Genomic DNA, 26,978 nt, shown 5'->3' on the forward strand with positions numbered 1-26,978 from the left:
CCAGAATCACGTTTGATTCTAAACTGAAAATGACATGCTGAATCAAAATCGTAAAATAACCCTCGAAGGTCACCTTGGGTTAAAAATTTAGAATATGTCTTCAGGAAAAACAACCATCCGGAATAAATAGGAATGCGAATAACAGGGCATCCTGAACAGAAACATCTTTGATAGACGTATTTCATAACTGAAACTGTGAAATGTTGAAAAACAGATGTCATCAAGGTTTATTTATTGAACGTCAACACAGCGAAAGTCTATTCTTGGTTCCTCGTGCTTCGTGCATTCACTGGAGGGCATCGCTCTTTGAATTGAAGAAGGAAACGTTTAAAAAGTGTGAGCGCGATCAAATACAGGTTTGTGAGAACATTTTGGTTGGGAGACACATTTGAAGTTCGTAATTGTCACCCATTTATCTAGGTTCGTACGAGCATGATAACCATCCTGTCAATGCTTCCAGAATCAGCATATCGAAAGTGCCTTTTACTGGGGATTGTTTACCATAGAAGATGTTTTAATCAAGATATATTTTTAACTTTTCTTACTCAACATATTACTTTTCTGCATTTTCCATCACTTGCCGATAGAAAACAAACCGGGTTTTGAGAGAGTAATACAATAGGACTGGCTCTCTAATGCATGAGATAGACTTTTCATTCATTTGATTCTGCTAAGAATAAAAAAAAGAGGCTGTTAAAGAACCGAGGTTCGAATCCTCAGCTGGCCTAATATATTTTCTTGGTCCCGCCTTCGTGAAAAAGGAATTAAGATTTCTCCAAATGGATCGTTTTTAACTGATTTATAGTTGCAATGCGAATGTCATCAGCTAATTACAAATTTGGACCATCAGACGGTACAATTTATATACCTTGGGATCGATTTCACATAGATTTCAGAACAATTTTTAAATTTTTAATTTTTTTTAATTTTCTAAATATAGACTTGTGAGCAGCATTTCTGCGAACAGTAGTTGCAAAATTGTATTTATTTTCCGACGCGTTTCGTCTAACTGCCGTAGACTTCTTCAGGAAGTTTTAAAAGTATAACTAAACGCCTGTATTTACTCAAAGAAATTTAAGTAATAATCAGTGGTGACAAGGTAATCCTGGCCCTGGAGCTCAAAGAGATCAACGGCAAGGACCTGCCACAGTCTTGATGGTACTGGGTGTGAGATCATGGGCTCCCTCTCCTGCCCCCTTGGTGGTATGAATTGTAGACTTGGTAGTGGGAGACATGTTCTTAAATCTCTTTGTACACACCAGGCCAGTAGAACGTTTCCCGTGCCCGTCTCAGGCATGCTTGTATTCCCAGATGACCGGAGTGTAGCTTTCTTTTGAGTTCAGCTCTCATTTGAAACGGTATGACAACACGGTCTCCTGTGAAAATAACTCCATTTTGGAGAGCAAGTTCTTCTTTAAATGGAAAGTAGTCTTGAACTTCCAGTGGGAGATAGAGCTTACTTTCTGGCAAGCCTTGTTTGATGACGCAAGCAAGGGTCTTGAGGATAGCGTCTTCTTGAGTAAGGTTTTGGATTTGGCGAAGAGTTTCATCTTTGACTGGAAGATACTGTAGCATGTTCACCTGCTCTGCTTCTATCTCCGTTGGAAACCTAGTATCTGAGACTGTCATGATATCTTCCTGATCCTCAGTAGCTTCCTTAGGCGTCAGATGCGCGCGACTCAGAGGATCAGCCATAAGAAGGGAGATTCCCTTTTTGTAGGAGACTTCAAACTCATGGCATTGGAGTCTAAGGAGCATTCGGTGTAGCCTTTAGGGTGCGTTCAGGAGGTTTTTCTTGAAGATTGCCTCCAAGGGCTTGTGATCAGATCCGACCAGCACTTTCCTTCCATACAGGTAGGTTTCAAACTTCTCCATTCCGAATACTATGGCCAGCAGCTCTTTTTTGATTTGCGCATACTGGACCTGTGTGGGGGTTAGAGACCTGGATGCATATGCGACTGGATGTCCGTCTTGCATTAGACATGCGCCCAGGCCATGCATGGAGGCATCACATTGTAGTGTGGGTGTGGCACTTGGGTCAAAGTATTTTAGGACTGAAGTCGTAGAAAGGATCTTCTTTTTCTCATCCAGGGCTGCACCATGAACCTGCTCATCCCATTGGAACTCACTGTCGTTTTTGGTGAGCTCGCGTAGAGGAATCATGACCTCTGAAAGTCTCGGAGCAAACTTTTGCAGGTAGTTAGTCATCCCTAAGAAACGTTGGATGCTCTGTTTGTCGGTCGGTGCTGGCATCTCTTTGATTGCCTTGACTTTTTCACGGTCAGATTGCAGCCCCTCTGTAGAGAGCATGTGGCCCATGTAGGCCACTCCCTTAAGCCTAAGCTGCAGTTTTCCCCTGTTTAGCTTCACACCTTTTTCTCGGCATCGTTGGAAGAGAGCAATTAATAAGTTTGTCGTCGTGGTCTTTTACTGCTTCATTATCGTTAGCTCCACATCCTCCAGATACGAGGATGTCATCAGCGATCGTCTTGCATCCATTTAGCCTTGCTAATGCCTGATCCAGTCTTCGCTGGAATTCTTCAGGGGCCGGTGAGATCCCAAATGGCATTCGAAGCCATCTGTATCTTCCCCACGGAGTGCCAAATGTGGTTGCGTAACTACTTTCCTCGTCTAAGGACACATGCCAAAACCCATTTTTGGCGTCTAACACAGTAAAGCATCTTGCGTTTGAGAGCTCAGGAAGGACATCCTCGATTGTCGGCAGAGGGTAGTGATTCCGTTTGAGTGCTGCGTTAAGTGGTTTGGGATCCACATACAGTCGAACATTGCCATTCTTCTTCAGGGTGACGACAGTTGCTGATATCCAAGAGGTAGGGACATTTACTGGCGTAGTGATATTAAGGCCTTCCAAGCGATTTGCTTCCTCTTTTAGCTTTTCTTTAAGGGCGATCGGCACCTTTCTTGTTGGGAGTTGGACTCGCGGTACGTTCGGGTCAATTTCCAGGTGGAGGTCACCTTTTAACTGTCCTTCTCCTCTGGATACATCGGCGTATTCTTCGAGAATAGATTCCGTCGTAAGTGGTGTTTTGCTCTGCGATGCTTCTTCCGCTTGAAGAGCCATGATGTTTTGCCGGACCACAGATATGAGTTGCATTTGCTCACTGGCTCGTAAACCAAGCCGTGGCTTCCCTTTCCCCACTATAACTACGAATTTCACGCTGTATTTTTTTCCATCTCTGGGGTTCACAACTTGAACACGTTTCTTGCCAATTGGCTTTCCCTCTGTTTTGTTGTACATAACAAGAGTTACTTCTGTATTGTCCAGCAGGGGTAGACTGTCTTCACCATATACTTCTTCGAAGGATTCTTCGGGTAAGATGTCCACTGTGGCACCAGTGTCCAGTTGGAATGGGACTCGGTGACCATATAACAGCATTACCGCAGGCAGTTTGTCTTTATGATTAGGCTTTTCAAGAGCACAGACTTGTTTCTTGACGTCGACTCAAGTAACATATTCATCCAAGTCAGAATCTTCCACTGCATGTACTGGCCTGCACATGTCACGGTGTGGGGCGTTTAGAGGGCGCGGCCAAAGCGGGTTGAGACAGTTTGGTTTTGCAGGCCACCGCAAAGTGGTTTCGAATTCCACATTTAGAGCAAGTCTTATCCCATGCAGGACATTTAAGCTTGTTCCAGACATGAGTTTTGAAGCAGAACTTGCAGCGGATTTCTCTCTCTCCTATGGGGGGTAGAGGTGTCTTCTCGTTGGCCTGACTAATGACGCTGACTTCCTCCTTATGAATTTCTTTTAGTTGTTGGCTTGCGGTCTCATATGATCTACAGGTGTCAATGCATTCTTTCAGTTTGAGTTTGGAGGCTTGTAGAAGCTTCTTGTGTGCTTGATAGTCTCTTACTCCAATGACAATTCTGTGTCTAATTAGACTGTTTTCTAAAGATCCGAAGTTACATGTCCTAGCCAACGTGCGCAGTGCCGTGACGTAAGCAACCAGAGATTCGTTAGGCTCCTGATCCCTTTTTTTAAATCGATATCTCTCGTATATTTCGTTTGTCTCTCCGATGCAATAGTACTGTAGCTTTTGGAGAACAACATCAGTGTCCTTCTTATCATCTTCATCTGCAAACTCTAAGCCTTCGTACACATCTAGAGCATCTGAGCCAATACAGGTTAGCAGTGTGGCAGTCCTCAGATATTTGTTTGCAATAGGGTTTTCAGGATCTTTTAAACGTGCAGCAATTTCATAGTTATTCCAGGCACGGTAAAATTTCTACCAGTTCGTCGCCAAATCCCCTGTAAACTCCAATTTTGAGAGTAATGGAATGTTTATTGAGATTTGTACCAGATTTGGTTGTACGACGGCTTCTTTTGCTTACAGAGAAGCGCCGCTACCCTCGGTCATACTTAGTATTTTGAAGTTAGTTAGATTTCTTCAGCTGGGATTTCCTTCCGAAGACACAAGACAATTCCACTTACCATTGCCTCTCGCTATTCTTTGTGACGAAGTTGTCGGGTGGCTATTTCGGAATACAGTAGAGACCGGAGACTATCCTCTAGAATTTGATAACAGTTCAGAGTTGTTCGACCACGTGCGTGCGAATATATTTCTCTGAAGAACGTTTTCCAGTGCACTGAGCGGTAATCCCTATATGGCAACGGATTTAGGAACCAGGATCCCACTCCTGACACCATGTAACGTGTTTGCTAAGACAGACAGTGAAACACCAGAGACTCTAAAAACAACATGTAATCTTGTAAGCCAAGTGCACATCAAGCGAGGCGGACAAATACATCCGGGAACTCAGATGTAAGGTAAACTGTATAAATTAACTCAACATACATAAATTAACATCGTTACAGATTCCAGGACTGAGAACGAAACGTTTTCGTTTTTCGGAAGCAAATACTTTTTTTAAGGAAAAAACTGCACAGCAATTGTGTACTTTTTAAAGGCTACTTGCATGCAAAAGAGCAGCGAATTTTATTTTTTTAACTTTGCCATGCAATGTTTGATTTTTGCACGGATTTGGTCTTAAATGCTGAGTTGTAACGCTTGTTTAAAAGGGACAACGAAAAGCATAGGAGCTTACTGAATGGTAAGTTTGTCATGAAATTAATAAAAAATGTGCTGCTGTACTTACTGTCGTTTGATTATGAAGCCAACGAGGAGGTCACAATGAAAGGAAATGATAACGCTGTGCAAAGTGCTCCTGCAATCAGTTAGGCCAATTGTGCTGGAGTTACGTTGCTATATTTCTGTTTTACGTTCAAGCTCCCGAGTTCGCTAAGCGTAAGTGAAGTTTTCATCAAACAGGGATGGCCGATACCCGAAATTTACGACCGTAGCAACACAGTTAGAGCTAGTTGTTCCAAGGAAGTGTAACTCAGGCTGCAAACTCTTAAAACTTATGAATAATTAGATGAAGTTGAAGTAGAGTTAATGTTAATGTATTTCATATGTTTGTTGAGTGATTCCTTTATTCAACCATTGGGGAGGCTGGTAATTTGATGTTATTACTGACGGATCTGCTGAGTTGGCAGTAGTAACGGGCGTCGTCCAGGTAACCGATGATGAACATTTTCCACGTTCAGCTAAAAGTGACAAGGTGCCTTTTGGACCTGTGACAACAAATGTGGGAGGAACAACATCTGGAATGGAAAAGAGTTCGTTAGTTTCAACCAAAAGAACAAACATAAATCAAGCAAATATATCACTTGATGTCAGCTCTAAATTGACCTTCGTACTGAGTTTTATATATATTTTTTACGATAGAAATGGCGGATGGACCACTTGTCGTTTTCCCAATCTTTAAGCTCGCAAGTGATTTATTTCATCAGCACGTGCACAAAACATCTTTCTGACTCATTATCAAAATGTCAGAATTTATCATCACTTGGGTTGAATATTCTTTCAGTCTATTAGTTTTTAAAGACAAACAAACAAAAGGCTTTAAAATCTTTCCCGAAATCATTTTTAACCAGCATAAGACACATGGCTTTCCATTGAACTAAAAATCATTTAAAGCTTAGGATGGCACGAACACTATAACAAACGCGCAAACGTTTTTCGGAAGCTAATTAACAATTATTCCACGAGCGCGCGTTGGATATGAGATGATAGATAGCCAACGAGACGCGTAGCGCCGAGTTGGCTATAATCATCTCATTTCCAACAAGCGCGAGTGGAATAATTGTTTTATTAAAAACGCCCTCAAGAAATTATTTTTTTGTGAGAGGAAACCGGATTTTTTAGGTCCCTTTTGATTTTAAACTGACGCGTACGCTTACCATATTTGTAGATATTTGCGCCGTCTTCAAGATAAGAGAAAATTATTTTTGTTTAGAGGAAAACACGATTTGCGAGTGTTCCTCGCTGTTACAAAAAATATTCATCAGTTAGCTATTGTGTTGTGGTTTCTGCAATGGGCCATGTTATTTCCGTCTTTTCAATTGTGTGTTATTCTATGATCGAATCAGCCCATATTTGTTGGGAAAAGCTCCTGTTTAAGAGGAAGGATGGTGGAGACCGAAAAAAGAAGAAATTTTCCTGAAAAATTATGTTTAAAGAATATCCCCTCGAATCATCTCCACAAAAGCTGAAATAGTCCTCGTAGCAAGGTGACAACAAATTAAAACTGTAACATTTCCCATAATCCCCACTCCACCCCTACACGATCTATATACTAGTTTCGTTATCAACTCAAGCAACAATATAAGTTTTCTTCTTTTTTTCCTTTTTTTTTTTTAACAAAACTTCTTTTTCAGATTATCCTAACGATGAAGAGATCTAGACCTTTAGCGAAAAGGGGGTAAGTTGGTAAGTCTCTCGTACGTGGCTTTACTGCTCTAAAACAAAAGAAAATATTAAGAAGTCTTGGTGAGCGTGTAACTGAGGGGTGAGGGGTGAACACCGAGGGGTGAGGGGTGGGGGTGAAGGGAAATGAGAGTGAGGGATTGGAGGATGTGGCGAAGAAAGAGTTGGGGCCGGTTGTTTAGACGAAGTTCAGCCGTTGTTTGATAAAACCGCGTCCTAAACTATCTCAAGTTGAATTTAAGTTCATGTTCGAACATTTATTTTGGTGAACAGTGTCAAGAGAGCCAAAAGCTAGCAGTGGAAGGACATTCGTTAAGTGAAAACGACCCTCTTTTAGAGAATACGTGAGACCCACTGCTTACAGTTTGGGTTAGGTCTCTGGTAAATAACCGGCCCTTACAGTTTAAGGGTAAGGATTGCGAATTGTTGTCACTTTCTGGGAAATCAAGAAAGGAGGTTTTCCTTCGAATCACCTGTACCTAGCCGTTCCATCAATTAGACTGGGGATTTTTTTCTGTACATGAACACCGAGTGCTGATTGAGAAACGTTTCAACTTCCGGTGCACGGACTGATCCAAACCCCGAGTAGTACTCTAACACAGTCAAAGGTCTGCGCGTGAGCGAATGTTGTAGTGGCCAGATGGCATGCTTTCAGATTGTCAAAACCAAATTTATAAACAACCACACAAGAGAGAGGTCTTAGATTTGAAAACCGTGTAACTTTCTTAATGAACTCCTAAAAAAATGGCAAAACCGTAAGAAACCGAGATTGAACCAGCTCTGTGTACAAATAGTCTCCACCTTTCGTTTTCCCTTACATTTGCTTCTTTTCCAGATTTACATGTCGGAGCTTTTTAATGCTTTACTTCCTCGAAAATTTTGCGAGGGGAATTGGCGCGTGGCCATCAAAAAGTGATCCCGTCGCGCATGCCTTCCGTTTTACCGTTGTGTTTAGTGCTCCAAGGGTGAACTCGGTGAATGTAAAAGTAGGAGACGCCCATATGATGCTATTGCACATGACCAGTATAATTTTCCTTTAACTTTTTGTAGGGAGAACAAAATCCTCCGCTGTCAGTATTGTGAGTACCTCCTCGACCAAACTAATCTACGATCTCCTCCCCCTCCCTCGGAGGTGTTTATTGGGTAGATCCAATCGGTGGCTCGCAGTCTAACGCGTTTCGGGTTTACTGCGACACGAGGACTGATGGAGGAGGCTGGACTCTAGTTTGGAGTTATACGTTCACCAACTACGATGATTTCACAAGTGTTACAAACGATGTGAAACCAAGGCCAAACTGGCCAGTACTTGGCTAAGATGGCATATCAACTACAGGTCCACTAAATGAAACAGATAACAACGCTACGAGCTTCTCACTCTGCAAAACCACTCGGCAGACCAATACAACCTATCCAAAGTCCACGACCAAAGCAATAACACTCGCTAACGAAAAGGCGATAGCGGACGATATAATTTTCCATCACATGTTCAATATTCTCTCTATGTGTGCATTACAGTCGCTCCTTGAAGAAGCTGTTATCGAGTACATCAAAGCAGCAGATGACGATTTTGAAGATGATTGCATATCTATGTATATAAAGATATTTATGCAGGGTAGCCCAGTTCAGCAACTTAGCTGATTTAAATGGGGCCTTGTGTAACACCCACCCACCCCACCCCAGGGGAGGACCTCCACCACAGAGTAATCTCGGGCGTGGGAAGTTATCGTATCCTACCCCTAGCCCTGCAGGAGAAGGGGCCTACGGTTTATTCGTCCTTATCCGAGAAGACTAGAATATCTATCCATTTCTTGATATTATAGAAAGGTAGCAAATTCTCCTAAGTTATTTTAAAACACTGAGTGTTGCTTCGGCCGGGGCTTGAACCCTCGTCCCCCCGCAAAACAATCCGGCGATCTACCATAGAGCTAACCAGAAGGCTGTTAATGAAGATATGATAAGAATGTGGATGAATCGATGTTCACCGTTGGTGATTGAAGAAGAAGAAGAAGAAGAAGAGGAAGAAGAAGAAGTGAGTGGTGCCTATATTCGAGTTCATGGCGTCGTTCATGATGTTATTAAATCTGCGACAAAAGATGGCACCAAGGATGAAAATTACAAAGTGGTTTATGGGGCTGTAGTGTCATCCTTAAAGTTTGAAGAACTAGAATCTATTTTCGTGGAAACAAAAAAGGCTCCCCATCTTAAGATGTTTAGCTTAAAACTTGAACATATGGTAATAAGGAAAGAAAAACCAGAATTCTCCGAGAGGACTCCAAAGTCTTTGAGTATTTATTCTGGTGGCCTTTGGGCCCTTGGTGACACCTGCCATGACCACAGTGAGTTTGAAGCAGAGCTAATCTTTTATTAATTGCTATTAAATGATTGAATCAAGTCACGAAGGTGGGGGACCTAACAAACGCAGCATGTTACAACAATTGGGTATTGTACAAAGTCACCTGGGTGAAACAAATCGAGCAAAAGACTACTTTAAGCGAGCATTGGAGATTCGTCTGAAAAAGCTGAGACCCGAAAATGTCAATGTTGCAAGTTCTTACAAAAATCTGGATAGTTTACACAAGGCCCTGGGTGAGACAGATCGAGTAAAAAGAGTTTTATAGGCATGCACTGGAGATTCAACGGAAAAAGCAAGGACCTTATCATGCCGATGTTGCAGCTTCTTACAAAAATCTGGGTAATTTACACACTGCGCTGGGCGAAACAGATCAAGCAAAAGAGTTTTATAAGCGTGCACTGGCATGGAGACTCGTCTGAAAAAGCTGGGACCTGAACATGTTAATGTTGCAACTTCTTACCACAGTCTGGGCAATTTACACTAAGCGCTGAGCGAAACAGGTCAAGCAAAATAGTTTTATAAGCGTGCACTGGAGATTCGTTTGAAAAAGCTAGGAGCTCATCATGTTAATGTCACAGGTTCTTCCAACAATCTTGGTAGTTTACACCGTGATGTGGGCGAAACAGATCAAGCAAAAGACTACCATCAGCGTGCACTAGAGATTCGATTGAAAAGGTTAGGACCTGAACATGTTAATGTTGCAGGTTCTTACAACAATCTGGGTAGTTTACACAGTCACCTGGGCGAAACAGATCAAGCAAAAGACTGCTATAAATGTGCATTGGACATTCTTCTGAAAAAGCTAGGACCTGAAAATGTTTATGTTGCAGGTTCTTACGACAATCTGGGTACTTTACACAGTGCGCTGGGCGAAGCAGATCGAGCAAAAGAGTTTTAGAAGTGTGCACTTGAGATTCCTTTGAAAAAGCTAGGACTTCAACATGTTAATGTTGCAGGTTCTTACAACAATACCTTTAAATGCTTATAGGCCATGATTACAACTCCCAACTCAAGCTTTTATGTGGCTGCCGTCTATTATACTCCAGATCCGCCATATTGTCCTGATGATTTATTGGAACATCTAACAAATAGTTGTGATCGTTTATTGACTGGTAATCCTAACAGCAACCTTATAATTTGTGGTGATCTCAATCAGTTAGATTACAATGATTTTCTTACGCAACAAAACTTATTCCAGATGGTGAATACACCAACAAGAAAGAACAAAATTCTGGATGTTTTTATTACTAACGTCCCGTGTTTTTGGAGGAAAGTATCGGTCGCTCATGGACTAGTTTCATCTGACCATTCTGTTGTCCTGGTATATCCCAGAATCCCACTTGGCTGAAAAACTGCGATGTTTAGAAATGTTCGTGATCATCATAAACTGGATATGAACAACCTGTTGAAGTGTCATAACTGAGACAATGTTTATCAAAATGTGAATGGAAAACTTAATCTTTTTTGTTCCAACATTAAGTCCATGTTTGATGAGTTTTTTCTGGGTATATCAGTGCTTGTGTCTAATAGGGACTCCCCGTTCTTTTTCCTCTCATCAAACACCTACTGAACCAACGCCTACTGAACCAACGGTGGAAATTGATTCGGCGAAGTAACATATCAGTAACCTGGGTGAAACAGATCAAGCAAAAGACTACTATAAGCGTGCACTGGAGATTTGTCTGACAAAGCTGGGACCTGAAGATGTTGATGTTGCAGCTTCATACAACAATCTGGGTTGTGTGCACAATGACCTGGGCGGACTCGAAGAGGCGCAGCATTGTCTAGTTCTTGCATTGGCAATTTATATCTCTAAGTGTGGTCAAGATAATGTGAACGTACTGGAGGTGACTGAGGAATCTATCTCGGCTACAACAGAAAAGGGAGACAGTCGAGGATCATAAAGCTGTTTTGAAAAAGAAGAAAAGATGCACGTGTCGATAGTCTAGTAACTGTGCAGCTTCACAGACGGTGAAGGCTTTTTGTTATAATAGCATTCAATCATGCATAAACTCAAAAACTAGGGACGAGCTTTTTAACATGCCCGCCCGCCGTCTTCAAAGTTCAACAACACAACGCATATGGTTACCCGTTTTCGGGGTGCCCGTGTAAGTCACTCAGGGGTTTTTAAGGAGATCCCCAAAGGTTTTAATATTACAACACTTTTGATTTAATTTTACACGTTGCTGTCTCTTTGCTCGTGAGAATTGAGACTGTTTAAAAAAATACTTAGAAAACAAAGACTACTAGTCTCTGCGGAGTTCTATCGGTTCTTGCTATTGTTTTCATTGAACAAAGACTGATGCATAATTAATGTGTGGGGTTATATGGAATTCTTGCCGCTTGCAATTCTACGGAAACTAAACAGTGAGAATGTGTACGCAGGATAAAATCATATAAGTCGCCATTCAGTGCCTCCTCTTCTGAATTATGATTTTTGATTGATTGGCTTGAAAACATATCACTTTCTTCGCATCAGCAATGTATGATTATAATGTAAAAGATACGATGAAAATATGAAGTTCATATATTTTGAACTGCGATTATAGATACGTATGATGCACGATCCTCGCAGTAGGGAGCGCTATTTATGCAATAGCGAAAATCAGATCTGAAAAAAGATCAGCCCTGTCGGGATTCGAACCACTGACCTCTGCGATACTAGTGCAACGCTCTACCAATTGAGCTAACGAGCCAACTGGGAGCAGGCCGTTAAGTTGATTCGTAATAAACCCGTGATGATAAATTAGATACGATGAATATATGAAGCTCATATATTTTGAACTGCGGTTATAGATACGTATGATGCGCGATCCTCGCAGTAGAGAGCGCTATTTATGCAATAGTGAAATCAGACCTGAAAAATATCAGGCCTGTACGGGATACTAGTATCGAATCCCGCACAGGCCTGATTTTTTTCAGGTCTGATTTTCGCTATTGCATAAATAGCGCTCTCTACTGCGAGGGTCGTGCATCATATGTATACTGTAAAAGGTGGCCCGCTAGTTTCGTAATGCTTCATAAGTAATATCTGTAACATAAACTAGCACAGGCTGCTCTTGTAACAAGGGCGGTTTAAATGACAAGGTTTCCTAATGAATAGGCTAAGACTCAATTCCACTGAAGATCTCAGTCTGTGAAGTTTAGAAGTATATTAATCCATTGCGAGACCTCTGGTGATTTTTTTCCTTAGATTTTGAAATGTCAATGAAATAGAAACTAACACTAACGAGTGGATGCTTGTGCGGTTATTATCTTTCGATTTTGCATTTGGAGCGTGCAGCGGCTCCTTTCCTTCCTGCCCCTCGCCTTCCCAAGTATTTAAGCGTGGTATTTGTTGTCGCCTCTTTGGGTAGCTCGTTATCTTCTTTGTCATAATTTTGGGCGGAACCCCAATAACTGAGTACCAAACTTTCCTGGCACTTGCTTCATTATCTCTCCCCCTCCACACAAGTCAAAAATGTCTGTGTACGCCTTTGCTTTCGATCCGTTGCGGTGACGTTGGCGTGTACGTCGTTCGGGTTTGATGGCTCTGTTCATGTCGTAGAAAAGTCACACTTGGGTTTTTCATCTTATGATAAAACAGTACCTTTATTTGGGTTATTAAGACTGAAATTGAAGTTTTTCTTTGAAATCTGAATAATTGGAAAAAAAGGAAACACCCACAGCATTGGAAATGGTTTCTCGACACAGAATTTAAATGAGCATTTGAACTTGATATGATACTCGTATAAAATGAGAAAAAGAAAAGATGCAAAACGCATATAGAGAACTTTATTCGGAATTCGTAACTCGTACGCCGTCCAAGAAATGGATTGGAAATGTTTAAAAAGGGAGTTTCATTGTTGAATCGCGGCTATTTCTGTGCGATAACGTTACTGTTGATAGCTGGAAGATGTATTAGCCTTTTTCGGTTTTCTCTCATAGATCTGCCCTATTAGAAACTATCACTGAATAAATGCTGTAAAGCTAGATGAGAGTGACTCTAGAGTGAACTCGGGGATATATGTACAGAAAACTAACTTCTTACTAACCGAGTACAAGGGCAATACTGGGGAATATTGGTCCGAGGTAGTGGCAGTCCGGTGCGCTCAGTCCTTCCAGACTCACCAAGGGCCAGTATACCCCACTATAGCTCAAGCATGTCCAGTTTTGCTGGTATGGGGACTAGCTCTTGCAATAGGCTCTCAAGTCTTTCGCTTAAAGGATCCACTTACGCTGCCCAACCGGCAACCAGTGCGCTTGCAATTGCCTTGCCAAGGCCACCGTAGTGTGTAGTTCATCTACCATGCTGCTTTGGAGTCAAAGTGGACGGTGGCGGTAGGTTGTGAGGAAGGGGAGAAGACTCACCCTTCCACCCAGGCCCTTTTCCTTATTTTTAACCGTCACTAGCCCCCTTCGTACTCTTTGGTAAAAAACTCTTTCTTTCCCCCAGCTTTCTGCTGCCATTAGAATCAATGATGGCGGATATTTTTCGCTAAGATAACACATGATCAGAGTATTTGCTTCCCCTAATTACGCCTGCTGTGTAGACTAAGGCCAGCACACGTGCCCTATCCATATTTTTCCCTTCATTCTCGATTGCCATTCACTCTATTTAGGTGATATCGCAAAATTCACCATTTAAACCAACATGGTAAATTCACATCGTTTAATTATCTTTTATTTTATAGAAATTTACCCCAGGTTATCCTTAAGGAAATGGTATCCTGACCTCAATTTAACTGCTTTACTTTCTATAAGAGTGTCTCTCTACTTTGCCTTCGCTGAATCGCACTAAAAGGTTATGAGAATGAGGCAAATGATCATAAATTGAGAAAGCTCCTGATCGTGAAACAAACTCTCTTTACCAGAACCACAGGAAACATAACGAAATGAGTATGGAGAATATACATAATGACTTTAGGATGTACAGAATTAACGGTGCCCAGAATCAAGCAAAGTTGATCTATCTTTGCTATTTTTCCCTCAATGAATGTGAAGAAGAGAAAGGAGTCATCATTAATAATAATTTTTTCTCTTAACATGGAATTTACTTTCTAACAAACAATGTTGATTCACATGTATACATTGTATATGGTTAGCCACATATAAAAATGATATAATATGTAGTTATATTTTAAAAGATATGTAACTATATTTTTTTTTGGTGTCATTCAGATATCTTCAACTTGTTATGGCCCACCCGGCATTTTGAAAAGATGAAAATTTGCAAAAGTTTCTGAAAGAGGAAAATGTGAGTGTCTCAAATAATACCAGTTACCAAAGATATTCGTGCAGGTGTTTGGCAGAGATATCTGTGAACATGGGGTATGTTGCCCTCGTGTTAATCAACAGTCATACCATGGCAAAATGAAGCCTATTTTAAACTCCACAATTTGGGTGTTTATCTTATAATTGAAAAGTGTCTTGAAGTTTTTATACTGGAAAAAGACATGTTAGTTTGGGCTCCCTTTTAATTCTTGAACTCTAAGAAGTGACTAACATATAGCTTCTCCCTATAACTTCCAAACATTATCCAGCAAACAGGTAATGAGAATACTAAAAGTTATCAGGTAGAGGTTGTCATCTTGATCTTTAGAACATCAAAATCTTGAAACTAATTTACAAGGGAATGAGTATAGCAGCTAAAGGGGAGAATTAACAGTCAGATCTTGGAAGTTTAATTAAAGGGTAATGAAGGGTCTACAAGATGTAACAATTGATTGACATACAAAATTCATGGAGCCACTGTCAAGGAAGCATTTAGAACTACAATTTCTTGCAACACCCACCTTCCACCAGTCACCAATGTTGTTAAAAAAATAATAATAATAATATAGAAAACAAAGTGCAACATTGTAGAGGAGAAGAGGAGATGAAAGTGTGGGTAAGAGAGATATACTTGGTATGCCAAATATTCCAGAATATTGCCATTTCAGTGGTAATATGTCAACAATTCTCTTGCTGATTGTGTGTATATACTTGGGGGATTTTTTTTGTAACCACATGTCTGTTGCAACTTGGCAAAATGAAGTGAGATAATCATGATCAAACTCCTCTCTCTGAGTAATAAACCGGCTCTGGCTTTTCTATTCAGAGCAGTAGGTTAACCAGTTGTCTATGGCATCTCTCATGCTAACTAAAAGTATAAACACCATTTTTTTATTCTTACATAGCCACCAGTTAGAAGGAAAGTGAAAAAATGTCTTAAATGACAAGTTTATCACGAGCCCTGGATAATTTTTGACATCATAGTCACAGGTAAAAAATGTTGAAAGTGGTTTTCTTCTGATGTTTTTTGTTTGAATTGCTTTGATTGTTTTATTTTTATGTTAAGTGTGTAGAACTATCATATTATAACTGGAATATCTTAAAGTTTATCACTACATTATAACCGTGTACATCCCATTCAGGGTTATAAAATATGAATTGTAGTTTGTGTTGTAGTACAGAGAGATAGTTCTTTGATGCGCATTTCTCCACTTACAAGAAGATTTAAGACAGGTTTGGGAATGATTTGTTGGGGGTCGGTATCTAATTATGATGAGAGATCTTCAGGTGTTTCATTAACCTTTTCCATAAGCCAGTAACCAGCTTTTGTTGAAATCCTTGGGCCTTCCTTATCAGTGTGAGACCCCTCGCCCTTGCAGATCCACCTCTCACCAGCTCGTGTTGCTGCAGGCCTCATTCTTTCCTCTGGGCATTAACCCTTTACACCCTAACATTAGTATGTATATTCTCCACACTGTTCTCTATACATTTCTTAAGGTGCTGAGAAGGAGAATTTGTTCAACAATCAAGAGCTTCTCCAGTTGGTGATCATTTCCTTTATTCTCCTGGCCTTAATGTTTGATTCAGGGGTGATATTGTGAGGAGAAATTATATTCCAATCACTGTTAGGGATTAAAGGGTTCAGAAAACACTCCAGCCAAAGTGCATATAATGAGGACCGGCCCACGTATGAATTAACTTTCTTTTGAATTTAACCATTACCAGAATGACTTGGCCTTTTTTTAGATCGAAATAAAAATAATTAGAAGTTATTCCTCCTGGTTAGGATCGTGATGAAGAATTTCAGAAAAGAAGAGATAGTGTGGAAGAGTAGACATCACTTCCCAAGGAGACATATGGGGTCAGTGTTAGTAAGGAATAAATTTTAATGACTGGTATCAACTGAGAATTTACTCTAGGGAGGCATTATGATTCACTAAAATAAATATTATTTGGAAGGCTCAGCTGGCTAACCCTTCCCCTTTCAGATCTCTTTAGGAATTCTCTTGACTTTTTCTATATAATTCTTTTGATATTAGTTAAGAGAATTTGGTATTAGATCAGCTGATATATCCTTAATTGATAGTATTCTCTATTCTCATCACTCAATGTCTGCCTGATATTATTATTTAAACCAGTAATGACATTGTAAGGAGTAATTATGTTGTGAATAATCATGCATCAGAGTTGGCATAAATGCTTGCCTTCCAACAAGTTAGTCTGGGCTTGGATGCTCTGCATCCTCTGCAGCTTGTGGTTAAAGGATAGAGTTCATCCCCATTGTTGGTTGGCTCTGGGGTCTTTGAGGGGAAAACTTAGGGTATTCTAAAATGTCAACTCTGCAGGAAATTGTGATTGGAAAGCCATTAATGTGTAAATTTGTGAATTTTTTTTTCTGTAATAAATAAACAATAAATTTGTGATTTTGTCGATTTGGTTTAATTTACACCAAACAGCACAGGTCTGTGATAAGAGGGTGCTTCAAGAGGAAAGTGAGATTTTAGTTTTTGGCTCTAAGTGTTGTCAATTTTGAGATTCTTCCAGTGAATTTTTTTTTTTTCGTTATTATAGAACTTTACCAAAATGCTACACAGTCAGCAACGACGTAGCAATCTTTCTTTACCACAATGTATAATCTGCATTATGGTTTTCAGCCAGGCTGACCGTGGTAAATTTCACCCTGAAATCTCGCTTTAGTCTATGGTCCAGTCTGGTATAATTTTAGAAAGAAAGTATGGCCAAAATGTTGATATCAGAAGAACATCCAAGTAAAAATGTACTTGAAGTGTTATTATTAATGATGAAGTTCTTGTTGTATATAAACAATGTATAATGATGTATGATTGGTAGTTACTAAAATTTGGAATCACCTGAAACCACCTGACACCACCTGAAACCACCTGAAACCATCTGAAACCATCTGAAACCACCGATGAAACCACCTGAAACCATCTGAAATTACCTGAAAATTACATGAAAGCACGCAGACATGAACGCAGACCGCAGACCGCAAACCGCACACCACGAACACCCACGCCTCGAAAAAGGTCCACATAGTGTGTAATTATCAGATTTATCTCTCTTCCCTTTGCTATCAAACGAGATCACAGAATGCGTAAGCGAAACTGCTATGTAAACATTGGAGTTGAATTCTTATTGAAGATATCGCAGTTACGACCCTCCACTGTCGAGCCGTACCAGTCTTGCAGAGGTTATGTGTGTGCCTTTTGAGTCAGTCGACGTGTGCGCAATCAGTTTTCCTTTGTGTATACAGAGTGTAATTACCAGATTTATCTATCTTTCTTTTGTCATTGATGTTATCAGACGAGATCTCAGAATCTCTGTTTTCACGTTAAAGTACTTCTACTATATGAAATCATTTTTGGTACAATCGTACAAAGCAACTCAGGTGTCCCGTTAACACAGACCTCAAAAACGCAGACCGCAGACCGCACAGCTGGAAAAACGTGTACCCGGTGTGTAATTACAAGATTTATCTCTCTTCCCTTTGTTATCAAACGAGATCTTGGAATGCGTCGTGAAACTGAGACTAACTTCATTGTCAGTGACAGTGAGATAACAGATAAAAATAGACGTAAAGTAGAGTAAATTAGCAATACAGAGGCTTTGCGTCATGCTGTAAATTAAGATACCGATTTGCGATAATGTTTATACAGTGCTGTAAGACATTTTATCATTTAATACCTTCAAATTTTTATTAAAACAGTCGAGCCTTTGATGGCTGTTACACAAGATCAAATTGTGAATTGTTTGGACTACCTTTGTTGGGATTCTCATTATCTGAGCCTCCTGTCTTCCTCTTTAGTAAGCGACTATCTTCCATAAGCGACCACTTTCTCATGACCCGAGGTGGTCGCTTACGAGAGAGTTAACTGTATTTATAAATTTGAACTATGTCCGTTTTAGTTTGTTAAGTTTGATGACGTTTTAGGGTATTTCTAGTTGTTTTGTCGATTTCAGATGGATTCACGTGGGTTTAGATGGCTTCTTAGGTCGTTTCAGGTGATTTACTTTGTGGTTTTAGACTGTTTCAGGTGGTTTCAGGTGGTCTCAGGTGGTTTCAGATGGTTCCAGGTGGTTTCAGGTGGTTTCAGGTGGTTTCAGGTGGTTTCAGGTGATTCCAACTTTTAGTAACTACGTGTATGATGACAGTTTTACCCTGGCAGAATTATACTTATGTTAAAGTATCATAATGGTGATTTTGAATTTCTTTGTCAACTTCAGATACTGGTGTTACATCTAAGGAGTGAATGATTTTAGCTCTGGCATCATGATGGCATCTGTTGGTAATGATAACAGCACCCGAAGGAACTAAAAGGGTTTTTGTTCTTTTTCTGAAATTGCCTGTACATCATTCAAATCATGTCTGGTCCACTATTGCTTGTATTGGAAATTGGCCCAAAGAGTCAAATATTAGAAAAATAGAGAACAAACAGATATATTGAGTAAATATGAATAAATTATTAGTAACAATTTATAGCAATAGTGGACCAGACATGATTTGGATGATGTTTTTTTTCCAATATACAAATAAACACTGTTTTACCACAACTCCTATGCTACATTGTAGTTCTGGTCACTCTGACCATCTTGTAATAGCTGACAATGAGAGGGAAAATGTTTCTATGAATGGTGAAACAGCTCACAAGGCTCATCCTTCCAGAGCTTATATCCCATTTGCAGTACTAGCTTGAAAATTATGTGTAGATCTGTTGTGGAAGTGTCAAGCCTGATCTACCATGGAAATTCTCCCTCCAGCATCACAACTGAATATTGTATGAAGCTAATGAGAATAAAGGAATTGAACATCTAAATCTAAATATCTGATATGCAAAGGGCAATACAGCCCATCTTCGGCATGTATCCCATCCATCCCAACCCATGGGAGGACATCCTTCACACAGTAATCTCCTGCGTGGGAAATTGACGTCTCCTACCCCAAACCCTGTAGGAGACGGGGCCTACAGTTTTAATATGTATTCATCCTTATCCGAGAAGACTAGAATATCTATCCATTTCTTGATATTATAGAAAGGTAGCAAGTTTTCCTCAGCTATTTTAAGACCATGATTACTGGTCCGGCCAGGGCTCGAAACCTTGACCTCCCACACAACAGAATCCGGCGCTGACTAACCAATTGAGCTAAAAAAGAATCTCTTGATTGCTGATCAAATTATCCTTGTAAGTTCTAGAGAAAATTTACAGTGAACAGTATTTAGAACATACAATCTGCATTGGGTGGATGTTAGGGGTAGATGATTAGTGCCATCTTTTTTATGTTTACTCTGATTACTTTTCCAGGAGCTTTGTGACTTTTTCGAGTCCACTAAATGGTGTCAAGGTATGGAAGCCTTTTTTTAGGGGATCTTATACCCTTAATGGCAGTGTTCCTCAATTCCAGAAGTTTTATCAATTTTGTTTTGTTTTTGTCTTTGTGTCTGATCTTTTCTTTAGGAATCACTGGATGTCATGTCCACTAATGATGACAACACTCTAGGTTTTACTTTAGAACTGTATTTTAGATATATGGATGCTGCCAAAGTTTGTGAGATGTTTTTAGAAAACTTGGGTATAATTTTTCAGGGGGGTGGGCTTTGGTGGTGAGGGGCAGGGGTGGGGAAGGTGATAAACATTTTTTCTTTGGGGTGGGCTGGGATAAGAGCATGGTCATGTTGTGAACAAGTGGACTGGGCTCTACCTCTCTGTCTGAAGCACCTTCAGAAAACAGAACTGTTGTATTGTATTACCTCCGGAGTTAGAGTATTTTATTTTTGTACTGCTCTGCTGTCTAGTTACAAAGGGGAAAATTTGTAAACCAAGGCTGAAATGGTGGAACAGAGAGGTGAAATCACTTGAGTAGTTTTTAATTACAATGCTTAGTGGAAGAATTAAATATGGAACCATCAATAGAGCTGAAATTTGGGACTTTGGGATCGCAGATGCAACACCCTAACTTTTGTAACTTCGTTATTCCATTTTTTACAGTCCCAATATGAACATTTTAACTTTCTAACGCATTTATCTCGTCCACTTCCTATTCTGTTGGAGATGCTTTTCCGTCGTACTTGTAAACTGGTAGAGTTTGAGAGTGCAACAAAAGCACTGGAAAAAGTCAAACCTCAGAACCAAGAAGCGGTAAGACTCAGACAAAGTTGTGTTTTGAACATGATATACATTCCTTTGGTAGTTTTCCCCTCATTCTGTTGCTCGTGACTTTTATTATCCAAATGTGCTTCGTAGAGTACAAATAACGCGCGAGACGAGTACAAATATCACACGATATTTGCACTCCAGAGATATCGGCGAAATTCGCCCGCAATAGACCTTATTCATAAATGGCCGCCGCGCGGAAACGGCCTGGTTTCGAATGCATGAAAGCGAGGCTTGGTAGGCCAAGGTTCACAGATCAAAACAAAACCACAATGGCTTCTCACAGATCTTCTGATGGAACTGTGCGCGTGATACTCACAGAAGACGATATTCCTGGAGCTTCCTTAGCTGGTAGAAATCCTTCTTCACTGAAAAATGACGAGCTAAAGTTTTGGTTGAGATGTCGTGGCGATTCACTCAAGGGTCTTAAGACGAAAGCACAGCTCGTAAAACGGTGAGAGCTAAGTTCGTGAGTGATATCACATGGAGTTTAGAGTTTACGAAAACGTGCAGTTGAGAATTATTGCTTTATTATATTGCAGAGTCCAAGACTATGTTGAAAATGGAAGGGATAAAATGCTGGTTGACCCTGATGGAGATAAAATTTACACGAAAAGGAAGGCAAGGTTTTCGAGTTTACTACCAAACGATTATGTCTCTCCTGTCACCTCAAGTGTGAAATACCCGAGCGATGGATGGGGAAAGTCGCTTGAAAGGATGCCGTGTTTCACAAGAGCCGAAATGAACCAGCACGTGGCAAATTCTGGAAAGCGAGTTGCAAATGCCGAGCACCACTCAATTCCAACTAATTTAAAGAAGGCAAAAACATTTCTGAAGGACGAATACCTAAAGGAAATTGAGGCGAACAGTGATCAAAGGTATTTTTATTTGAAAGCGAATTGCTATCACAGTTTCAGGAAAAGTGAAGCTCCACATGATCTTCGTTTTGCCATGTGCATTGTCTCAGGTCAAGTCATACATGCCAACTGTTCATGCAAAGCTGGCAAAGTGGGATATTGTAACCACATTCTTGCTTTAATGTTTAAAGCGTGCAAGTTTAGTTTATTTGACAGCAAGAGCACAGAAGATCTGTGCCAGGAGGATGATGAACAACCGGATCTCGCCAGCACATCCCAGCTTCAAAGATGGCACAAGAAGGGTCGTGGGGACAAAATATCTGCTCAACCGGTAATGGAAGTTACCATTTCAAAAACACGGTTAGATGATACCAAAAGGAGAGAAGGATTGAAGTGCTTACTGTATGATGCAAGGTCAAACCCTGTGCATGACGTCCAAGCAGAAATTAACCTGAAAAAAGCCCTTCAAAATATAAATCCACAAATGGGTTTAGCAGTTCTGGCAAAAGATGATTCCACTCCCAAAAGTTGTGTTATGACCAAATTTGGTGAAAGCCAAATTGGCTCACTTTGCAGCTACCACTTGACTCTTACTGAAGCAAACTTTGTGGCTACATTTGACATTTCTTCTATTCCAAGAGCTGACATGGATGAAGCAGAGTTAACCTATCCCAGGTTCCCGTTAAACTCAGGCAGTGATTTTGTCAGGCCTGACAACCTCAGTCATTCTGAAGAGACACTTGTTAGTTCCCTTGTTGTTGATGAAAACATGATAAACAAGATTGAAGGAGCCACAAGAGGTCAAACATTGTCAGAACAGTGGAAGAAAGAGCGAAAGCTTAGATTCACTGCTTCAAAGTTTGACCTCATTTCAAAAAGACAAAGGAATCATGATAAGTTTGCAATGGATCTCATCAATCCGAAAGCATTTACCTCAAGGTATGTTGAGCATGGTATAAAATATGAACCGGTTGCTCTCCAGGAATATGAGAAAATCATGCTTGCACGAAAGACACCTGTTAAGGTTCTCAAGAGTGGTTTTGTTGTTTCCCTGGATATGCCTTTTCTTGGGTGCTCACCAGATGGCAGGGTTGTAGATTTTGGATGCTATGATCATTTTGGACTTGCTGAAGTGAAGTGTCCTGAAACAAAATTTCAAGTCACTCCACTAGAAGCCTGTCAAGACCCAAAATTCTTTTGTGCAGCTGTCGATGGACAATGCAAACTGAAAAAGAATCATGCTTACTATACTCAAGTGCAAGGCCAAATGGGTGTGAGTGGGGCAAGATGGTGTGACTTCATTGTCTACACGAAAAAGGGAATTTCGGTGGAAAGAATTCCCTTTGATGCTGCTTACTGGGAAACTCTGAAGCAAAAGCTGCGCACATATTACTTTACCCATTTTATTAAAATTGCAGCAAGTGAGTTTGCAAGATGCTTAACTACCACTTCTACTTCTTTCAGTGCTGTATATACAATGTAAATAGTTGCTTGAATGAAAAGTTGAATAATTATGTATTGATGTATTTCACATACACCTAACTTTGATACAACTTGCCAATATTCACATTTTGTATCAAAGATCAGCTGACTTGCAAGCTCCAATCAATTATGACAGTGATTACCAGCTAAACTTCTTATAATCTCAATTGTGAAAGTGAGTGATCTTCAAAGGTAGACTCGTGTTTGATAGAATCTCTCAGCTGTAAATATTTATGACAACTACCAGTATATATATTCTTATAAACCTAAGAAGGTGAATTTGTTATAATAATATTTTATTAGAGCTTGATTGGTTGGAAAGAGTTACAGTTCAAATTTCCTCACAAAATATGATCAGAAAAATTTTGCTCAAGTAATGTCCTTAAACTATTGAATAGGAACAAATTTGAAAGAAGAAGTTATGTGGACTTAAGAAATGAAATGTATATGTTGTAGTTCAATTTTATACTTGGTTCAAATTTTATTTTCCTTTGTTCTCAGTCATGTTTATGTATGATAATGAGTTGGAAACAAAGGAAAATAAAATTTGAACCAAGGATAAAACTGAACTACAACATATACAAGTGTTGAAAGGCATTAAAATACATGTTGTGTTTACACCAATCTCTTGCATAGGAAAAACAGCACAAATTTTATTTTTATTAACAACGAGGGGTATTTATTAAGTTTATGTTAATAGGTCAAGCACTGATGAGGGGATCATGCATATTGCACAACATTGCACACACACACCACATTTGATTTACTACCCCAAAATAGGTGAATGGAATAACCCCATCAAATATGCAAAAATTCTTCACCTTGTTAATGGCCCTCTCAACATGGATTCGCAAGCTAGCAATTTCTTGTGTTGCAATCACATCTTCGGCTGACATCTGCTCAGACATTCCCAAGAAAGGGGGGATGTTTAAGGAGACTCCTAGGGGAAGAATATCATCAATGGTGAAGCCTTTGTCAGCCATCACAGTGTCTCCTTTCGAAAAGGGAAGATTCAAAAAGCCACTCCACTCTACAATTTCCCTGTCAGATATGCTTCCAGTATACAGCTGCCCAATAAATGTGAAACCCCCTTTAGGTGAAATCCCCACTAATGCCTTTAAAGTGGTATGGTTCTTATGTGAACTAAAGAGCTCACTATTTAAAAGGAGGCTACTAGGCATTTCACAGCGCACCTCTGTGCAGTCAATGATTACCCTTGTGGTAGGATACTTTGCCTTGAAATCATCAGGCATTGTCTCATTAACTAGTTCTCTGGATGGCCAGATATTAATATGGCCAAGTTTTAAATACAAAAAGTTTATCCAGGAGATAAAGATGCGACTAACAGTTGGCTGAGAAATATTAAATAATTGGGCTAAATGCAACTCAGCAAAACCTTGCCTCAACCTACACAAAGTGAGAAGGAACTCGTCCACTGGTTTTAAGATCCGTGGTCTTCCTTTTTTCACAGACTTGGGGGTGCTATCAAAACCTTTTCCAGACAGCCAATAGTTAATATTCTCACCCTGCTCACCAGGATCCAAAAATTCGTACAGGACCATCATTGTTTGTTAGTTTGGAAAGCCGGTGTAAAATGCTACTAGTGAGTCATTTGAGGCGATGTTTTTAAAGGAAAACAACCGCTCCTCACATTTCTCGTATTTCCGCTCAAGATCCACAACTTTTTCTTTAAGTTTTGAAACCACTTTCTCCAGTTCTTCATTATTCGTTAGTGCTGCGGCAACTTTGTCCTTAAGCTCAGCTATGCATGAATCTTTTTCTGATTTCTTGACAAAATCAGTGCTGCACTCACGCTCCTGTGTTGTGTTTTCCATTTCCACTGTTAAGTCCGCCATATTTGTTGATGTAGCATGCTCACTGATAATTTCGCTGCATTCGGTGGAAGAATCCACAGCCTCCCTAACTTCAAGCGCTTTTTTTTTTATCACTGTTGTAGCCGTACAGCGTGGTGTCGGTGGTGCTCGTTTACGAGGCGAACTTCGCTTCCACACGAATTGACTCGGCACAGCTCCTGGTGTGGGGCTAACTTTTCCACTAAGACTTCTCTGCAAATCTTCTTTCCTGAAATGCCTGGAACAAACTCTAGTTGCCCCATTTAAGGAAAAATTCGCTCCGATATCTCTTCTTATAGCATGAAGCCATCGCTTTTTTAGGTTTTCCTCCTCTGGAAAACGGAAAAAAGAAATTTTTCCACCCGTCTCCTTGTCCCGCTTGTCCTTCTTCGTACAGAGCGGGACACAGCAATTTGTCGGCATCTCTAAGGCTCTTCACGCGGAAATCTTTCTTTAACTCAGGGATATCCCGTTTAGTGACTAAGAAATATTTTTCCTGCCAATATCCTCAAAACCTTTAGACTACTTCAACAATATTATTTGAGAAATTAAACGGTCACAAATGTGCTCTCCAAGAATTTTCTGGCCTACCAAGCCTCGCTTTCATGCATTCGAAACCAGTCCGTTCCCGCGCGGCGGCCATTTATGAATAAGGTCTATGAGATAACAATGTGGCGTGTTGGATAATAAATCTCTTATTTAACGTTTTGTTGTGTGTTATTGCTGATTATTTTTACTCGTTATTTGTATTTTGACTCACCCTACGGGCTCATCAAAATACGGTACAACTCGTAGAAATACAGCGATACTATACAACAAAACCTCCATTAAGATATATATATATATACTTGCAATAGACATTTATCACTTGAAGGTCATGTTGAGGTTCTGAAGAATTATGTCGAATGCTAGAATGGAAGATTACCAAATTGTTTTTGTGCATTTTCTATTATCAGCTTCAAAAAGCCAATGAAGAAGCAGAGGAAGCATACAATTCAATTTCAAGAAGCTGCAAAGAAAGAGGTAAATAACAATACCAGTAATAATGAGCAGTGTTTTTATTTAACTGATCTTAATTTTTGTTGTTGTTGTTTTTTTTAATGCAGATGATCCGTTACAACAGGCAAAGGGTGTTGAGCCTGCAAGCAAGTCTTATCCAGTACGCTGAATCGCGGTGAAAGAATGGACGAGAGACGTACGCCATATTAGCCAAACTACTGAATGACATGAAAAAATCTGCGTAATTAAGAAGCATGAAGAAAATAGACGGCTCCATGAATTTAGGTGGCCAAAATTTATGGCTCACTTTCTGTATAACGTTAGATTATTTCAATTTAAGGCTGATAAGACAAAAATAATTCTTTAAAACGAGACCAGGGAGTTTCAGGCATTGGCCTGTTCCAGGTATTCAGTTGGTAAAATGGAGCGAAGATTGGGACTGAAAAGTGAAAAAGAGAGGGAGGCCTGGGTCGGGTTCATTAAGCGACTCGACCCCAACCTCCCTCGCTTTTTCACTCCTCTGCTTTAAGAGCGCTGTTTACTATTATGCTTCCTTTTACAAACTGATAGTCCGGAACAGGTTATTCAGGCAGAAATTGGCCAGAACTGGTGACAAAAATTTGGCAATGATCAGGAAATTAATCAGCAAATATTTCGTAGCAGGTATGAATTTCTCAACTTTGTTAAGGATACCAACCTTGAATCAAGGCTCCAGAAGATTTATTAAATACTTTTCACGGTGAATTTTTCACCTTTATGTTTTTTCATGCAGATCACATTAAAACTGAAAAGTAAATTTAATTCTCTACCTCCTCCTGTAAAAGGATATTTTTATCGATTCTAAATGAATGATTTTCAGATGTGCAATGTTTTCTATGTACTCTCGGACTAACTGACCCCATTAAAAAAAGAAAAAAATAGTTCTATTTCCAATCTTTTAAAAAGTGCCTACCAAAATTTATTTCTTTTGTATTAGAAAGCCTAATAAAAGTTGTTGGTTATAGCGGTGGAAAGTTTCTGTTTAAATAACTTCTTAATTTCCCGTAAGGAGTAGAATAAAAGGTTTTTTGTTGACTTCCTCTGCAAAGATACCGGCTAACGTGACCTTTTATTCCGGTGAAAAACTGCGTTTTCCGTTTATAAGTATTTGTTTTAACGTATAATGGGCCACTTATAATAATACTTGTCTTGTAGCTCTTTCACGGGCACAGTGTTTCTT

At 39.9% G+C, this 26,978-nt stretch overlaps 6 protein-coding genes, 1 long non-coding RNA gene and 1 pseudogene across 8 annotated transcripts in view; 3 read left to right on the top strand and 5 right to left on the bottom strand.

Moving 5' to 3' along the window:
- Positions 1-26,978, bottom strand: part of LOC148731466 (uncharacterized) — a 424,262-nt gene that overhangs the window by 162,904 nt on the left and 234,380 nt on the right. The gene's annotated exons all lie outside the window — the stretch shown is intronic.
- On the bottom strand, positions 1,240-1,758 carry LOC148731474 (uncharacterized). The gene has a single exon (XM_088761913.1). It carries the CDS (start codon positions 1,756-1,758, stop codon positions 1,240-1,242), a length of 519 nt encoding a protein of 172 aa, XP_088618039.1.
- On the bottom strand, positions 3,464-4,829 carry LOC148731475 (uncharacterized; annotated as a pseudogene).
- LOC148731476 (uncharacterized) lies at positions 6,008-12,364 on the top strand. Of its 2 annotated transcripts, none has more exons than XM_088761185.1 (2): positions 6,008-6,794; positions 7,842-12,364. In XM_088761185.1, the coding sequence occupies exon 2, from the start codon at positions 8,743-8,745 to the stop codon at positions 9,157-9,159; it is 417 nt and encodes a 138-aa protein (XP_088617311.1). In that variant the 5' UTR covers positions 6,008-6,794; positions 7,842-8,742; the 3' UTR covers positions 9,160-12,364. The 2 variants fall into 2 exon arrangements, with proteins under 2 accessions (XP_088617311.1, XP_088617312.1); XM_088761186.1 differs by having other exon boundaries at positions 6,008-6,786.
- Positions 18,559-26,762, top strand: LOC111346130 (uncharacterized). Its single transcript, XR_016001651.1, has 5 exons — positions 18,559-18,704; positions 19,720-19,759; positions 20,467-20,553; positions 25,717-25,783; positions 25,867-26,762. It is a non-coding gene; the product is annotated as an uncharacterized LOC111346130 (long non-coding RNA).
- On the top strand, positions 20,740-23,531 carry LOC111338492 (uncharacterized). Its single transcript, XM_088761104.1, has 2 exons — positions 20,740-21,022; positions 21,111-23,531. Exons 1-2 carry the CDS (start codon positions 20,754-20,756, stop codon positions 22,906-22,908), a joined length of 2,067 nt encoding a protein of 688 aa, XP_088617230.1. The 5' UTR covers positions 20,740-20,753; the 3' UTR covers positions 22,909-23,531.
- LOC148731477 (uncharacterized) lies at positions 23,536-24,472 on the bottom strand. Its single transcript, XM_088761149.1, has one exon. It carries the CDS (start codon positions 24,470-24,472, stop codon positions 23,609-23,611), a length of 864 nt encoding a protein of 287 aa, XP_088617275.1. The 3' UTR covers positions 23,536-23,608.
- Positions 23,536-25,183, bottom strand: LOC148731478 (uncharacterized). The gene is made up of 2 exons (XM_088761159.1): positions 24,319-25,183; positions 23,536-23,847 (listed from the first exon to the last, which is right to left on the bottom strand). Exon 1 carries the CDS (start codon positions 25,181-25,183, stop codon positions 24,479-24,481), a length of 705 nt encoding a protein of 234 aa, XP_088617285.1. The 3' UTR covers positions 23,536-23,847; positions 24,319-24,478.

Source organism: Stylophora pistillata, chromosome 5 (genome assembly GCF_964205215.1).
Source record: "Stylophora pistillata chromosome 5, jaStyPist1.2, whole genome shotgun sequence".
NCBI lineage: Eukaryota > Metazoa > Cnidaria > Anthozoa > Scleractinia > Pocilloporidae > Stylophora > Stylophora pistillata.